Source organism: Peromyscus eremicus, chromosome 16_21 (assembly GCF_949786415.1).
Source record: "Peromyscus eremicus chromosome 16_21, PerEre_H2_v1, whole genome shotgun sequence".
NCBI lineage: Eukaryota > Metazoa > Chordata > Mammalia > Rodentia > Cricetidae > Peromyscus > Peromyscus eremicus.
The window spans coordinates 55,928,977-55,947,629 of record NC_081432.1 but is presented as its reverse complement, the minus strand read 5'-3'; the positions used below and the strand labels follow the sequence as shown (position 1 = coordinate 55,947,629).

The following is an 18,653-nucleotide window of genomic DNA, read 5'->3' as shown; positions in this document are numbered from 1 at the left end:
TGGCAAAATGGCTAAAATCGTAGCAGAAACTATGCTTGCCCAGGTCCACCCCACTGGTTTTACTTCTGGTGACAAATATAGTTTAGAATTATGGGAAATATGAGATAGTGAGTCCCAGATGACAGCCTATGTTATATTGATTCAGACGAGTCCACATGGTCATGGTGCAATCTCATTCCAGTGGGGACACAATTAAAGGCTGTATAAAAGGTTGAAACTCAGAGTGCTCATCAAATAGAAAATTTCTCCAAGGAAAATATTAACCGTTTCAAGTTCAGCACCTGTTGTGATTTAGTCTGGTGCAGAAGTCTGCAAACCCCAGCCCTGGGGCCTAATCTGGCTCACTGACTATTAAACAAATAACAGAATGACTATTTAACTGTTAAATAAATAAATGACAGAAATAAAATTGTATTGGCATGCAACCATTCCTTTCTATATTGCCCATAGATCCTTGTCCTTTTGAATAGTTGAGAGACTCTATGTTGCAAAAGGTTTTCAACTCCTCAACCTTTATCTTAGGTTTCATAAAATACGTACTTTTATACTTTATAGAAAAAGCTTTGCCAAGATCTTCTTCATTGTCTTAAAGAACCAGGGGACATTCTTCACTCTCTATCAGAAAATTAAGACACAGAGAATTGGTGTGGTCTGCTCATGGCAGAGCTGCGCTTCCCCTCTCTCGGTCAGCCTGTAGCACCGTGCTCTGCTCCGTGACTGACAGAGATTCATCTGCACTTTTTTTCTTTCCCTTTGCTTGCTTTAAAATCTTCATCAGTGGCCTTGACAACACTTTCCTCTTTGTGCTGTAGTTACAAATGCACCGGAGAACTAAGAGCTGATGGCCATTCCCTCTAAGACCCTGCACACCAAGCTTTAACCATATGGGATAAGGAATGAGTTGTAGGGGGCTGCTGTTACAGCAGAGAATGACTTCAAATAGACAGCATCGGTTGAATGCTTTCTTTAGAGGAGGTAGGCACAAAACGAGGTGTGCTTCCTGTGTGGAAAGAGGCCATGATGCGGCAGAACAAATATTAGTAAGTAGATAGTTGCATTGCATCATGGGAGATGCTGTGATTGACGTTACTGAGGGATCTGTAAGAATATAAAAGGATTGTTCTGAACCACACGGTGTAGGGAGGAGTTGGGACCAGAGACAATCTTGGAAGAGGAAGTCTCAAGTTAAGAGTTGTTCAGAAATAGTCTTTGAGAGGGTCTCAAAATCAGAGAGTTTTGTGAGGATGAGCACACCACATCAATATTCTAGAACAGTATTTCTTTCTTTCTTTTTTTGTTTTTCGAGACAGGGTTTCTCTGTGTAGCTTTGCACCTTTCCTGGATCTCGCTCTGTAGACCAGGCTGGCCTTGAAGTCACAGAGATTCGCCTGCCTCTGCCTCCCGAGTGCTGGGATTAAAGGCGTGCGCCACCACTGCCCGGCTAGAACAGTATTTCTGGAGATCCTACCAAAGTGGGTAGTATCCAGGGAAAAGGGTCATAAAAGTCTTTGAACATCATGCCACTGAGGTCAAAAGCTTCCATTATTCTTAGTTGGTGTGGGAAAGCATAAGTTTTTAGTGCATGTAAGTTATTTTCAGATCTCCATTTTAGATGACAGACACATTGGTCCTTGTTCTGGCCCAAGCATGGCCCTCTATCAGAATTGCCTGCCAACCTTATTTAACATGTGAATTACCTGGGCCCATTCCACAGTCTGTGGACTATTATCTGTGTGTCTGTATTCAAGTGAATGTCCTAGCTAATTCTTATACAGTCTATGATTTAGAAATTGATGTTAGTTAAAGGCTGATGAAGGCCCAAAGAAGGCCTGTAGAGGAATGATAGTTAAAAATTAAAACTATTTTAGAAGTGAAAATGAACAAGTGTTGATAGTGGGTTGAAGCCTGGGTATCAAAAAAAAAAAAAATGCCATTTGTTATTTAAAGATTCCAGGCTTCGGTTATTGACATGGAGTAGAATTTCTTCCCCTCTCAATTCACAGACTTCCCCGAGAGCTTCCCTTCTGCTCACTCTGAAATGAAACATGCCAGTCAGTTTGGAAACAAATGCCCAGTTTATTTCCCCAGGATTCAAAACTATGCCCAGAACAGTAGGATGCAATGTGTATTTATACATATTTGCAGTCAAGAGTCTGATACACAAGATGGCCTGTTCATGAAACTGATTTAGCAAATATGAAATGGAGTCTGGCACAGGGCAATTCAGTTTAATTAAGAAATCTGTTCTGTGGGCAGATTGTCCACTACAGAGCCAACGAGGACCTGTTCAGGAACCACCATCATAAAGATGTGCCTCCATGGGAAAGTGTTATTTGACTAATTTTTTTTCCAAAAATCATTCCATACATTTGTTGATCAAATGAAATCCGTAGACTACACAGTGCCCCAAGCTCACTGCCATTGAAAGTGGGACAAGTGGTCCCCCATATGGGTTCAAGGGACAAGCACAAGGACACAGACTTCTTTGATGGTTCTGAACTGACAGGAGAACAACACAGAGCTTGTCCTAACTCCAGCACAGTCTTAAGCAGCATGCATACTGGAAGAAAAAACATTGCTAATACATTCATCAGAACTAGTTTCTGCCCCTGGTTAGTTACATCATCTTGGCTCCATTAGCAACTGGCTTGTAATGTTGAGTAAGACATGAGTCTAGTCATCAGGGCACTACTGTCTAACAAGAAAGGCTGAGTTAGGGAGTGGAAAGAATTGGCCTTCAAGGAGGAAGTTTGGCTTCTTCAGACTCTAAAAGAACAAATTCAACTTCTAAGCATAGGTGGAGGGCAAATTCAACTTCTAAGCATAGGTGGAGGGGCAGAAACTGGCCCCAGAGAGGCCTGAGCAGAAAGAAGGTGGTGAACTCCTTGTACCCAGTAGATTCAAGGGCATATTAGAACATCAGTTGGTTCAAGTGAGCAGGGAGGAGGTTTTGGACACATCTGTAGTCGACTCCAGGAAGGGTGAATTTCATTCTGGGCAATGATTAGAAGACAAGGAAATGATGAAAGTGGTGTCGAGAGCAAAGGGGCCTGGACGTGTAACTGTGGTTGTTAGAAGGCTCAGAAAGGGAGTTGGATGAGACGTACCTATGGATCAGTCTGCCAGACCAACTGCCTGTGCACAAGAGGGAGGTTCTGAGAGAAGCTGTTCTTGAGAACTGGACCCACACAGTCCTTATCCTTTTGGTATATATATGGGACATCTAGGGCTGCATTTAATTTTGTGCTTTTTGCTGAAGCCTAGTTTTTGCTTCACTATAAGGGGGATAATCAACTTGTCCACTGAAAAAGGCACAACCAAAATGCTTATCCCGGGCGTGGTATCTGCTGAGAAGGTGGCTTACTAATGTTAGCTTTTTGCTTTTCTACTTCTATTCTATTTATCTTGCTAGGAGAAAGGAACTAATAAACAATGTAAAACAATGGTATGGCTTTGCAGCATCAAAGCCCATTATTTTATTTTAAAACAGTGACAGTTACTGAGTGCTAGAAATCCATCCTACTATGGCCAGCAATGAGCAACCTGACTAGTGAATAAAGGCCCCTATGTTTCTTTTTCTTTTTTTCTTTTTCTTTTTCTTTTCTTTCTTTCTTTCTTTCTTTCTTTCTTTCTTTCTTTCTTTCTTTCTTTCTTTCTTTTTTTTTTTTTTTACCAATATAGTCTTGTGAAAGCTCATTTGGAAAGTCTGACTAAGAGTGGCAGGCTGTGTGTCTATCTGGAATATGACTTGTTTTTATTGTGCAGATGTGAATGTGGATTGGTGAAAATGTGTTTTTGTGACTGGAAATGCAGTGTGGGTTCACATAGGTAGAAACATCCACTTTTGAAAGTTGAATTACCTTTTCTTAAGACTCCCCCACTCCCAAGGATCTTCCTCCTTAAAGACTTTGGGGAATTTGCAGTCAAAGCAGGTCAACCTATTGTGAGCTTGGTGAGCCATTATCTCCATGACTCAATACAAGAGCTTTTTTTAAAAAAAAAACAAAACAAACAAACAAAAAAAACAACCAAACTTGTAAACTGGAACAAAAGTGATGACCTTAAGTTCTTAATTTCAGAGGTAACTCTTAGGTGAAGAAGAAAGTCGTTGTGCCTGGCTGGGAGTGAGATGAAAGAGGAACTTTAGAGGGTGGAAATACACCCAAGTGCCTTATAAATTTTGATTGTATTATAAACACAACCAGGTTGAATGAGAACGGCCCTCCCGGAGACAATGAAATTGGCCAGTTGGGAAATGACTAATGCATGGACACAAACCTTGGTGACAGGCAGGTGTGTGAATGCCCCAAAGTGAGTTCAAGCAATAAAATACACGATTCACCTATGCAAGGACCTCAATTGTTCATAATTAGACAGGACGGGGTACATTTTAAAACAATGGCATTTGGAACAAAAGAGCATTTAGAGAGAATTTGTCCAAAAGGCCAAATGTGATCGCTGCTTGCTGATTTCACTTTTAGCGGTAAAGGTAATTCTTACAATGTATTAGCATTTTGGCAAGTGAAATGGATTCTGGCCCAAATGAAACTTCCTTAGGATTTTCTGGCAGCTGGAAACCCCAAAGACCACTTCAGTTAAAATGAAGAATAGACTGTGGTTGGTATGTAAAATAAATGAAAAAATTTAATAATAAAAAAGGATTCCCCCCCCCCAATGAAGACTAGACACAGTTCTTCATGTCAAGTCCACTATCACACAGGAGATAATTGTGTTATTAGTGCTGTCAAAATTTTACTTGACTGAATACAGCAGCATATCTGACAGGCAGGGAAGAGGGAAGACTCATTTAAAGACGTAATTTATACTCTAGGTTTAAAATGCAAAATCTTTGCTGAAAGGTTGATGTTCCCATACCTCCACACACCCCATGTGGACTTGGCTTGAATGTGGTTACCATGAGTGACCTCTTGGGGTTTTGAAGTGTGAGAAGAGCCTCATCCCCAAGTTTGGTAAAGAAGCCAATTATTTACCTCTTCTTGAATAGGAGTGTAAACCCCAGTACAGTAGCCATTTTTCTTAGATTTGCTGTATATATTAAAAGATAGTCTGGGGCTTGGCGAGATGGCTCAGAGGATAATGTTGTCTAGCCCCAAGGCTGCTCAGCTGAGTTTGATTCCCAGGAATCACACTGGAAGAAGAGAGCCGACTCAGACAAGTCTTTCTCTGCCTTCTGCTTGCGTGCCATGGGACATGTGTGCTCCCCTCACCCCCAAAACACACAAAATAAATAAGTAAAATGTAGTACACCAAAGAAAGTAACAGTCTATCTGTATGTACACATGTATTTTTTCTGGTTTATTTAATGTGTTTTCTAACACTTCCATGGAACTTTTTAAACACGCACAAAAGAAGATGCATGGTGTGAATGTTATAATGACATATTTTATATTCATCACCCAGCTTCAGCAATGGCCAACTGCACTCAGTCTTTCTTCTTTCATAAGCCTGGCTAGAGGGCAAGTAGAAACAGGAATTTCACCGGAAAGAAACAAATCAATGTGCCCTGAAACTCAGTCAACTAGAAACAAAAACTAGGTGCATCCATCCATTTCTTTTCTTCCTCATCTCATATTAAATTCTTTTCTAAATTGAATTGATTTATTTGTGTGTTTCAAATCTGGGAAGCACATTGCCATGGCATGTATGTGGAGGTCTGAGTTGGTTCTCTTCTTCCCTTTTGCAGGTCTCTGGGATTGAACTCGGGTTGTCAGGTTTGGTGGCAGGTGCCTTCACCTGCTGAATCCCTTTGCTGACCCTCTTTCATACATTTTGAGGAGCTTAACATTATAGTGTAATGAATATCTGACTTTTGAGAGCAATATTTCTCAAAGCATGACCCCTTGAATCCAGCCCTGCAAAGTTTCTGCAGAAAGAAAGTGTTTTAATCTTCAAAGATGTCATGCAAAGTGTAGATAACACGCCTCCATTTTGAAGAATTGGCCTATGCACGGATGGTTCTGAGTACATTCACGTTTCCTCATAGGAATTCATCCATTTCTAAACTTAACTGGTTCTGAAAATCCTTCTTGCTTGGAGGTTCTATTCTTGTCATAGGAAGACATTTGAAGCGATAATATTTCTAGCCCTGATCAGGCACTCACTGGGTGCTGAATTCCATGTTAAATCCTCTTATATGGGTTAGTTCCTTTACTTAATCCTCACTTAGATAGTCAGATTCATTGGGATTTACTCATGAGCATATCACCCCATTTCAGAAGAGGAAATGGAAACTCTGAAAATGCTTTCATAGCACCTGAACCAGTGCAGGGTTTTCTGGGGGCTGTGTGACACCCCTGAGCCTGAGTTCTCAAGCACCACACTGCATGTGACAGGGGAGTTATAACAGCAGCTGGTGGCCTGAGGGACCTTTGGTGGTTCTGACATATTTCAGGTTCCTTGTAGAGACAAGGCACAACAAAAGGCATTAGGCTGGAGCCACTAGGAATTTATTTAACAGTAACGTTTTTGGTTTCCATCGTACTGTGTGCTCTTGTTAAAGCTCCCTTGTCTTAACCAAACTTTCCAATGCTTTGTGAAAAGGGAGGAAAGGATGGACTTCTGTTCAGCAGGTAAGGTACAGAATGTGTATGCCTCACCCAAGGTCACAAGCACATCTTGGGACTGGAATTAGAACCTTTTATTCTGGGACAAGTTTCTTTTGGATGCATAGTGAATATTGCATTCATAAATAGAATGTACCCCCAAGCCTGTATTGTTCTAGTTGATATGACTGGGAAGGCTGAGGAATATGACATGGGATGTCACCTTTATCCAGACCCACTGGACAGAGGTAAACGTTCTCCTTGGACCGCTTTTCTCAGAATCTCTTAGAGGCAGGAGCTCATGCTTTCATTAGCATTTAAGGAAACCTGGGGCTGACCTATAAATGGCCATGGCATCCCTTCACTCCTTTAGACCATGGAGACCTGTTGATGCTCTTTGTGATGTCTCCCACCCCTGCATTGTAAACTCTAGTCCTTGTCTCTTATGAGTGGCATCGTCTCTGCAGAATCTATCAGTAGCTCATTAGTGGACTTATCCATGATGTCCTTTGGAGAGGCCAGAATAGAATCATGAAAGAGACATGTGTCACCCCTATCATTCATTCTTAAAGGTCAAAGTGTTGCCTCCTAGGTAACATGTTAGCTTTATTATCTAATGAGTACAAACTTATGCAAAAACTTACAAGTATACAATTCTATTCAGTGCCTCATGGGAAGCAGGACAGTTGTATAATGGCTACAGAGAATTAAGCACCAACATTAGCAGAGCTTTTGCAAAAGTAAAGCAAAACAACAAAACAAAACAAAGAACAGCAAAAAAAAATCCCCCAACCCAACCTGAAACAAAACAAAACAAAACAACCCCCAAGCCTCTGATTCACGGGCTTTTATTCAGACTGAGCTACACTTGCATGGAGATAGGGAACATTTGGTTAGAGGCTGCTAAGAATGAACATTATCAGTTCATTCAAGTAGGTCAAGGTAAGCAAATGTGATTTTTTTCCCCCATGTGCTATAATTACCAAGGGCAATTCAGTCAGCTTTAGTGTTGCATGTATCTGGGCCATAAAATTATGTAATAAGCAATCATTCATTGCAGGTGATTAAAAGGGAATGTCTCTAGGTAGATTAAAAGAGGAAAGATACAGAATGAAGCATCTTGATCCCACTACTTATTATATCCACTCTCATAATTATGAGGTGGTGTAAACTTATAGCTTGCTGTTAAAAAGGCGGTGCCACCGAAATACAGCAGATAGCATTGATGCTGCAGTTGGCTCTCCAGGTCTGGGAGTTGCTTCTTATGCTTTTACAGTGAGTTCTTGGGAGAATAACTCTGTGAGCCTTGGTGTGCTTATCTGAAAATTGGGATATAACCCTTAAATTACTTTTTGGTGATGGAATGATATAACACACAGAACTGCCAAGTCCTACAAGTAGTTTAAAAATGGAAACAACAAAGCCAGAGCAGAGAAATGGTCACAAGTACCTTCTCCTAGAACTTGACGAATAACACAGCAAGGCTGCAAGAGAACTGGAGAGGACACCATGAGTTCAGGCTTTCCCTCTTGCAGAACTCCTGGAAGCTGATTGGATGTTTTGTAAAATATCCCCCAATGGCTATCATTCCACATTAATATTATTGAGGGAAAGGGAACCTTGGAGTACAGCGTGAATGGGTAACATGCTGAGGGGTTCTTCAGATGGATTTCTTAAAGAGATAGAAAGTTGGCAGCGACAACTTCATAAATAAGAAGACAGGGACTGAGGGGCTGGGTTGGTGAGTAAGGCATTTGCTGCCCACATGTGAGGGCTTGAGTTCAAATCCCAAGCATCCATAAAAAAAGCCAGGTGTGTCTGCACACCTGTAATCCCAGCACGGGTTGGGTTAGGGTGTTCAGGAGGATTGCTAGGGCTTGTGGGCTACCAGCTTAGCTCTAGGTTCAATGAGAGAGCCTCTCTCAAAAGGCAAAGAATAACAGAGCAGGACCTCTGATTCCTTCTCTGGCTTCCAAGAGCAAATGCAGAGGTGTACAATCAATCCCTGTACGACATTCCCACAAACACTATACTAATATACACACCACACTCACACACATAGCTTCTCCCTCCACATATAGCCCCTCCCCCTACAATAAATTTAAAAAAGAGCAAGAGGGAATATACCCTTTTTCCAAACCAAAGGGGAATGCATGAGTGGAAGTCTGGGGACACAGACTTGAGAAGAGGATGTGTAAGTATGCAGCTTATAGTTTATTGGGGGAGACTGAAAGGGGAAACCAGCAGAAGTGAAGAAGTGTTCAGCATGGTGAAGTGGAGAGGGGAGGGGAGGAGTTCAGCCTGATCTGAAGATGATCTCTGTAGTTCCCTGTCTTACAATTTTCACGTGTTGTCACTGTACAATTCTGGACAAACTTGTGATTTGAGAATTGCTAAATGTCCAAATGCAACGTCACTACTCATTTACTTCAGAGTAATGTAACAGGCTTTCTTGGACCACTAGCCCCCAAATCATGACATGGAGACCTATTATTAATTATGAATGCTTGGCCTTAACTTATGCTTGTCCCACTAACTCTTAGAACCTAAATTAGCCTATTTCTCTTCATCTATGTTTTGCCTTGGGGCCTTTTTAACCTTTTTTTTTCATTCTGTATGTCCTACTCCATGTCTGACTGACTGGAGGCTGACTGGCTGGCCCTTGGTGTCTCACTTATACTCTTCTCTTACTCTCTTGAGCATAGATGTCTCCTCCTACTTATTCTCTCTGCCCACCAGTGTAGCTGAAGTTTTCGGGTCTCCCTGAAAACTTCAGCTATGCACCATCCCCCCATCTCTCACCTTACTAGCTATTGACCATTCAGCTTTTTATTAGACCAATCAGGTGCCTTAAGCAGGCAAGGTGTCTTTACAATTAAACACACACAGCATAAACCAATGTAACACATCTTTACATAGTTAAACAAATGCAGCATAAACAAATGTAACACACCTTTGCCTAGTCAAAGTAATATTCCACAACAGAGTATGATATATAAAGATTACAAATAGTTTGAGTGACAAATTGAATTCTTGGTGGAAAACTGTTTCTTCTATAATTAAGGTTGCTATAATGTCAAGAGGAGAGCAAATACAGACATGTGATAGTTCACTCTAAAGAGGCTAAAGACACTTCAAAACAATCAGGGAGAATTTTTAAACATTTTGTTAGTAATACAATTTTATTGGCACAAATAAAATAATACTACACATGTAAAGAAAGTAAAAATAATCCATCATTCTCCTTTATTATCATCTTGGTATGAAGAGAATGGTGTGTATCTGTCTATAAAATACCTTACCTCATGTATAAGCAAAACACTTTAAAGAGGCAAAACATCAGACAAAACTAGGGAATTTCAAAAATGCTTCAGACTTTTCATCCTTAAAATTAACAAAAAGTGGGTTGAATCAGGATAGAAGAATCTGGATTGAAGGCTTATGGGTAGAGTCTAGGGGTGGTCACCAGAAGGCATTGAGAAAAGCATATTTGCAAGATATTTCTAGAACTATTGCATTTGCAGGATCCTAGATGCTAATTAGACTTCTTCCCTTAACATCCCCATTTCCTTAATCAAGTTTGACAGAGAAAGCTATATGATGGCATGCCAATCACTGATTATCACATAACATTAGCTCTTATCAGAAGAGTGTATTTAATAGGTATCCATGAAGAGAGTGACAGAAATCAAGGGAGAGAGACATGGTCCTGCTATCAGAGCATAGAGAGTCAAGGACGTGGGGTTAGGTAACCATCAAGAGAAGCAGTGGAGTGAATTGAGAACACGGTATACTTGCTGTATATGGTTTTCTCTCTGTGGGATAAGGGAGGGATGTCTGGAGCGGATGCGCAGTCAGATGAGCTGAGCCTGAAGAAGTGATCTTGCTTCAGACATTTATGCTTCAGTCTGGTGAGTGTAGTATAAAGGAGCTGGGTTAGAATCTCCAACTTGAAATACACCAGAGGCATAATTCTATTACTCCAAGTTTATTTGTTTAAGTCTTTTTAGGGGTGGTGTTTCCTTGATATGTAGTGCATTGTCTAAATTGTGAAATGATAAACTAATACTACCATAGATATACAACATATCTTTCTACTTCATGGGAGAATTGAAGGAAAAAATCTATTTGTTTCTCTATCATCTATATCCATCCACCTATTATCCATTCATCCATATAAGCACATGCATGTATACATGTACCTTTGCATACACATGTGTATTTTTGGGTGCAAAAGATCCATCTCCCATCTAAGTGTTTTGTAAAGATATATGGTAATAATTGCATTATATTTGAGGTTTTCTGAACATGGGTTGTATTCTTGTGGTCCTTGGTTATACTTCAAAAGCAGAAGAATATCTTTACTCATTTCCCAGAGAGGCATAAGACCATAGTTCATTCTGGTTTTAAGTTCAGCTGAGTTCAGATTCTATTCTTGAATCTCTCCCTTTCCCATTGGGTTTCATCCTTAGCATCTTTCTGGAGTGCCCTAAGGTAAGCATTAAACATTTCTGCTCCAGTGATCATTGCTCAAATATGGGTAAATCCATACAAATCCGAGTCTGGCTTCAGGGAGTGTGGGTTGGGGTTGTAGACCATCTATATCAGTGGTTCTTAACCTGTAAGTCGCAATCCTGTGGGGTCGCATTTCAGATATCTTGCATATCAGATGTTCACATTACAATTCACAACAGTAGCAAAACTAGAGTTGTGAAGTAGTAGTGAAGTAATTTTGTGGTTGGAGGTCACCACAACATGAGGAATCGTATTAAAAGGTTGCAGCATTAGGAAGGTCGAGAACCACTGATCTCCACCATTCTGCATCTGTGAATAGTACTGGGAAGCTGTTGAAGGCAGCCTGACGTTAGCAGACATGCACCTCAAAAATGTTGTTGTTCTCTCAAACAGAGCAGTTCCAGATTTACTAGTGCCCATGTTATGGATGGAGAGAGTCACAGTAATGATGGTGACTGTGACAAGAAATAAGCATCTGTGTTCTGAGGCCGAGAAACCCCGCACCTGTCCGTCAGGGCTTCAGAAATAAGTGGCCAGCTTCAATATACTCTTTGAAATGCCGAAAAAAAAAAAAAAAAAAAGCTTGTAGTGTATTCTTTGCATTTGTTTTTAAGTTGAGAAAATATATGGTCAGCGTTGACTGCAGTGCTGATATCGAAGTTTAATTATAAGTACATAGCATGTGAAGTGTCCACTCTTCAGTCTTTATAGATGATTAAAGTGGTCCGAGATGAAAAGCACATCCTAAGCCATGGGAAGGTGCATCGTACCTTAAGCTTCCTACTCATTGTGATAGTAACAGAGCTTATTGATGCATTAACTACTGTGAACATGCCCTTGAAACCATCAACCACTTGTTCTTGTAGACGGTTAGAATTTGGACCATTTATCTGGGAGACTTCTCAAAGAGTCCTCTGTCAAGTCAACCTGTACATAGCACTTGTAAGTACTCTCTATGAGAACATTCAGAAGATGTTTTAGCATTTGACTCATTGGTTTTGTCCCAGCTGTGTGTCGAACTGAAGAACAGTTTATTGACTGTACTGGGGAAGGATGGATTAGTACTTTTCATCTTTGTCAGTTTCTCTTTGCACACTGAAAATAATTTTCTTTGGAAGCCACAGCTGCTGTTCAAGTACATTTTTTTTAAATAAAGAAAATATATTGCACCAACATTCTGAGCCATTTTTGTTTTGTTGGCATTGTTTATTTTACATCTAAAGAATCGGCAATATTGTACGCCTCTGACAGGACTAAAATAAAGGTACCTTATATTAAGGGAACCAGCCCAATTGCACAATTTGGTAATTCTCCATTTGCCCATAATGATGATTTGTGTCGACTTCTCTAAGAGCATGGAGCTTAGGAAAAAATGTTCAGTGGTTGGGAATATTTCTTTTCCTCCCTTTCTATTGGAAACAGCTTTTCTCTCATATAATATATAGTAACATAAAACACAACCTAATATATCAAAACAAGATAAAAATAGACAGAAGGAAAGAGCTCAAGGAAAGGCACACGAAAGGGTAGAGATGCAGAGACCCATTTGTTCACACAAGTCCATAAAAAACCAATAAACTGGAAGACATGATATACATGCAAAGGATCTGTAGGGTAAAAAGATAGAAAATTAATATAAATAAAATAAAATAAAAATAAAAACAAAAGCTGTAATAAAATTTAAAAATAGAAATAATAAAAACAAACAAACCCCTCCAAAACCTTGACAGGTCATTATGAGACATGGGGCCTCCAAAGATGCTGCTGAGCTAGTTTCCTATTGACCATCAAGATGGCCCCTCAACACACTCCTTCCTCTAACCAGGCCACCCTCCTAATAGCCCATTTTATCATTGTATGAACTGCTGATGAAGTGAGCACCCTGGTGATCTAATGGCCTCTCATGGCACTAGCTGTGGACCAAGCTGTTAACACATGAATCTTTGTGAGGGACACCATGTCCAAACTGCAGCATAGGGTAACAAAGAGCAAGCCAGAGAGAAGAAAGAGCTCGACCATTGTATGAAATTCATTACTGCAAGAAGCAAAAATCTCAACTCCGACCATGTTTTTAAAACTTGAAAGGGGTCTGGGGTGGACAGCATAGCCCAGTGATGGAACATTCCCTGAGCACATGTGAGGTCCTAAACATAATTGCCAGCACTGCAAAATAATAAAAAGTATTTTTAATTTTTTCTTTTATCGAAAATAGATTTTTTTTCTCATACAATATGTCCTGATTATGGTTTCCCCTCCCTCTGCTGCTCCCTGTTCCTTCCCACCTCCTCTCCCATCTGGATCCACACCCTTTCTGTCTCTCATTAGGAAACAGACAGGTTTCTAAGGGATAATAAATAATAAGATAAAATACAATGAGATAAAACAAACCTGACACATCGGAATTAGACTAGACAAACAAATGGAAGGAAAAGAGACCAGGAGAAGGCACAAGAATCCAAGAACCTCCCGTTCACACACTCAGGAGTCCCATAAGAACAGTAAATTGGAAGTCACAATTCACACACACACACACACACACACACACACACACACACACATACACACACACACAGGACCTGCAGGGTAAAATGAGAGAAGGAAAATGTAAAAATAAATAGTAATAAGATAAAGTTATAAAAACAATAGGAAAAACCCTAACATGACATTGTGAGACAAGGAACCTCCACAAATGCCAATGAGTTATTCTTCAACTGGCCCTCTGCTGTGGGCATGCAGCTTGCCCTTAAGAGTAGTTTGTTTCCCTGTGAGACTGACTCCCTTGGATGAAACTGAATTTTCATTTGCAAGTGGTAATCAGCTGGAGATAACTTCTGGATTAGGGATGGGGACCTGTGTCCCCTCTTCCTTTCAACTTTAGGACTCCATCCGGTGCAGACCCGTGAGGGCCCTGTGCATGCTGCCTCAGTCTCTGTGTGTCCACATGTGCAGAGATCCTGTTGATTTAGAGGGCCTTATTCCCTTGGTGTCCTCCATCCCCTCTGGATCTCACACTCTCTTCACTTCCTCAGCCATCCTCAGAGAAGCTTCTTCCTCTAGCAAATGGGAACTCATACAGAACCCACAGGCAGACATTATGTAAAGAGAGAGACCTTGAAACACTCAGTCCTGAATGAGATGTCTCCATGGAATCACTCTCCTCAGGGCTCAGGGAATACTGAGGAGGAAGAGGCAGAGTGTAAGAGCCAGAGGGAATGGAGGACACCAAGGAAAGAAGGCCCTCTAAATCAAGAGGATTAATATACATATGAACCCACAGAGACTGAGGCAGCATGCACAGGGTCTGTAAGGGTCTGTACCAGGTCCCCTGCGTATGTGTTATAAATTCCAGTTTGGTGTTTTCACAGGATTCCTGAATATGTGAACGAGTGGGTCTCTGTTTCTTGTGCCTTCTCTTGGTTCCTTTTCCTTCTGTTTGTCTTGTCTGACTCTGATGTGATAGTTTTTGTTTTATCTTATATTTTGGTTTGTTGTATTTTATTATTATCCCTGAGAAGCCTGTTCTTTTCTAATGAGAGACAAAAAGGGGGTGGATCAAGATGGGAGGGGAGGTGGAGAGGAACTGGAAGGAGTGGAGGGAGGGGAAGCCATAATTAGGATACATTATATAAGAAAAGAATATATTTTCAATAAAAGGGAACACTTTCAAGCCATTTTGATGATTTCAAAAAGAAGCAGCCTGGAGAGAGTATGTTTGTGAGTGTTTGTGCTTGAGGCTGGACTAGCAGAAAGAGCAGGAGAAGGAAGAAATGGAGATCAGCATAGACACAGAAGTCAATCCAGATGCAGGAAGTGACAGCTACAATTTTGGATCCTTTAAAATATTACTGCTGATAAGTCATACTCTTTCCTCAAAGGCCATGCTATGGTAACATTAAGCAAATGTAAACTCCCCCCTCCCCCCCCCCAGCCTCTGCTCACAAACATACTCTCTCCAGGCTGCTTCTTTTTGAAATCATCAAAATGGCTTGAAAGTGTTCCCTTTTATTGAAAATATATTCTTTTTTATATAATGTATCCTAATTATGGCTTCCCCTCCCTCCACTCCTCCTATAAAACTTATTTCTTGCTTGTGTCATGACCCAGGTGTCCCCCAGAAGGACTTAGCCCCACACCATCTTCCAGGGTCAGACACATTTCACTTTGTGGAACACCTGTCTTCAGGAGAGCAGAACCTCAAACGGTATGATGCTATGTCATACCGTGTTTTATGTTGCAATCCCACCACTGTCCATTGGCTAGCCCTGTCCTGTGACTCAATCCAACTGTGACAAGGTACAGAAAAGTGAGTCTTACTGAAACCCTAAGAAAAGATACAAAAGTTTTGTTGAACACAGGACTCTGTGGTTTGTTTTCTGATTTTTTTTAACAGTGAGGGCATCAACTCTGAATTTTTTGAAGTCTTTATTAATATGTATAAGGGGAATGGATTACTGTTCATTATTTATTTGATTTTAAAAATATCCTTTCTTTTACTTTTGAGATTATATCATTTCCTCCTCCTCTTTCACCTCTCCGAATCTTCCCATGACCCCTTCTTGCTTTTTTCTAAATTTATGGCCTCTTTTTTCATTAACTGATTTTTAGAAGATGTATTTTTCTTTATTTTTTAAATTAAAAGTATGCATTTGGGTCGGTGTATGAGAACATCTACTCAAAGGGGCCAGAAGGGGGCATCAGATAGGTAGCTGAAGACAACCATTTGTGAGTCTCTCAGGATAGGTGCTGGGAGCTGAACTCTGGTCCTCTGCAAGAGCCATATAAGCTCTTAACTGCTGAGCCACCTCCCCAGCACCAAATATGCATTATTATTATTATTATTATTATTATTATTATTATAGTTGTAGTAGTTCTTCTCTTTCTCCTTCAGATATTATTTATTTATTTTCATTTTTATGTATGTGTGTTTGCCTGAGTACAGGAGCCCACAGAGGACAGAGGGTATTGGATCACATGGAACTGGAGTTGTAGGAATTGTGAGCAGACAGACATAAGGGTTCTGAGAACCAAACCTACATCCCCTGCAAGAGCAGTGAGCTATCTCTCTAGCTCCTATGAAGTTCCATTTTAAAAGTATAAAGCATACGTATGGTGGTCAAAGAATGATTCTCAGGACTTGGTTCTCTTCTGTCTCATTGCGAGACTCTGTGACCCAACTCAGGTTGTCTGTCTTCCATGCCAGTGTCTTGGCCTGCTGAACCATTTTGCCAGCCTTTCACTGAGTTCTCACTATACACACAGAATCTACAGTGCTCATTCAGTCCTTTCCTCAATGGCCTTCTCTAGATGAGATAGATTTCCTTATTATCCCTCAACCATAGAAGATAAAAGTGAGAGTCAGTCAAGGACTTCTCGGTAAGAGTCAGTCACCTGCTGCTGAAGCCTGTGCCCTTATCACACCACATTGTTTCTCCAACTATGTCTCCCTTATATATATCTGCTTGGGTTGACTCTTTGTCTTGACTCAGAGCAGGTGTTTTGCCCATCTGTGCATGATCTCATGATGAACGGGGAGTGGTAAAATACCTACCTCCTACTCTCTTGGCATTTCAAACCAAATGTGGTAACAGCTCTGGTAAATCTAGTACAATATCCTTGTCATTTAAGCGTGATTTTTTTTTGGAGGAGGGTATAGGTAATATATTCACATGGTTTAGCTTTTAAAAGATGAAAGAATCCAGAATGAAAAATCCACCAACCATTTATATCCCCTCTCCACACATTTTGTAACATGAAACCATCACTGTCTTGTTATGATTTATACACAGGCCCACAGCTGTGACGACAGTTCTTCTCTAGAAGCTCAATAGGACCTTCCAGCTGATATTTAAATTAATACCTTAATTAGCGACTTTGGTGTTTTGCTGGTGGTTGTAATTTGAGCATTATGGTCAAGACCGAGATAGATAATATCATCTTGGCCACGTCAGAATGAAGTTGATATTAAAAAACTGAATATGTGGTCAGTGACCTAAAATTCAAGAGTTCTTATTTCAGTCCTGCTTTTATTTTGATACTGGGCCTGCTATCACTCCTCTCAGCTTCTTTGAGCACAGCTCTAAATAATGACTAATATTTGTATTCACTGTAACATTGTCAGAAGGAATTATAAATACAAACTTGATGAATTTAGTTTAGATGACATTTTAAGTATATAATCATTCTGCAGCTTATGTTCTTATTCTTAATTTTGAATTATAAACCAACATCACAGGTTTATGGATATAGCCATCAAATGGTTTTTACAATGTTCATGTCAACATTTAAATTGGAGAATAAAAATAAAATAGTCCAAATAAACCAGAAGTTAATTGTTCTGTTAAGTGGTTTAATGCAATCTGGATAATGTATTCTCTTTCAGTAGAGACCCTGGTTCCTTTCACCTCTGGCTCAGTCATTCTCAATCGTTAAAATAAAAAGAGTCTTAATGTTCTACATGGCTGGGTTAACAACTCCTGTCACTTCCGAACTTCTATCACATCCTCGGAGGCTGGAGGGTTAAAAGGATAAGATATCAAGTACATTCTTCCTCAGGACACACCTTGAAAGTCCCATATAGCATCCCCCACAATCGTCTTGCCAGGACTTAGTCACATAATTACATCCAATTACATTGATGACTAAGAAAAATGTTTTTCCTATTTAGAGGGCATTCTTTTTTTTTTTTTTTTTTTAGTAGCTAATATATAGAGTTAAATCAATAAGGGTAGAGGAAATGGGGGACAAATAGCAGTTTCTGTCACATCTGTCTGACAGTATTAAGCTTGCACCATCACACAGACACACCACCACCTACCCCTCCACTTTCACAAAGGAAGGTTAGCCCCAAGTCTCAACTGGTTAATAGTTTAGGAGAGGTTAATACATTAGAAGATGTGGATGACATAACTACCTCTGTCAGATTTGGGAAAGACATCCTGGGCCTGGTACCACCATTCACTTCCATCTTACACATGAGATGGTGTTTGGGCTAGGAACTAGGTGACTATGATGCACAGTCTTATTCACAAACTAGTGGATGATGGAAACACGGACACTACAGCACGGATCAGCTTGGAAGATGTTTTGAAGCTTCCCTGTGTTCGTGAGTTCCATCTGATAGTTCTGGGTCTTCCGATGGAAAGAATCCTTATTATTTGCTTCCCTCAGCCTCTGGCTTTGTTCTGTTGGAATCCTCTTTGGCACTGTACTGTCCACAACTATACATGAACATACTAGTAATAGGAAACCACTGTATACAGGGATGTCAGATGTCCCTCTTAGAAATGCCATCAAATGGAGCAGTGCCAGGAGAATGGTAGTATTAGAAATGATGGAGAATGCAGAGATCCATGGCCGAGTCCCAGGTGGAGCTCCAGGAGTCCAATCGGCAAGAGAGAGGAGGGATTGTCTGAGTGAGAGATATTGAGACCATGATTGGAAAAAGCACAGGGACAAATAGCCAAACTATTGGAAACGCATGAACTGTGAACCAGTGGCTGAGGAGCCCCCATGGAACTGGACCAGGCCCTCTGGATAAGTGAAACAGTTGATTAGCTTGAACTGTTTAGGAGGACC

At 40.4% G+C, this 18,653-nt stretch overlaps 1 protein-coding gene across 1 annotated transcript in view; it reads left to right on the top strand.

Moving 5' to 3' along the window:
- Opn5 (opsin 5) overlaps positions 1-11,602 on the top strand; it is a 54,393-nt gene extending 42,791 nt beyond the window's left edge. The window contains exon 7 of the mRNA XM_059244005.1: positions 11,472-11,602. Coding sequence (XP_059099988.1) covers positions 11,472-11,549 — 78 coding nt within the window. The 3' untranslated portion in view covers positions 11,550-11,602. The remainder of the gene's footprint in view (positions 1-11,471) is intronic.
- Positions 11,603-18,653: the final 7,051 nt, after the last annotated feature.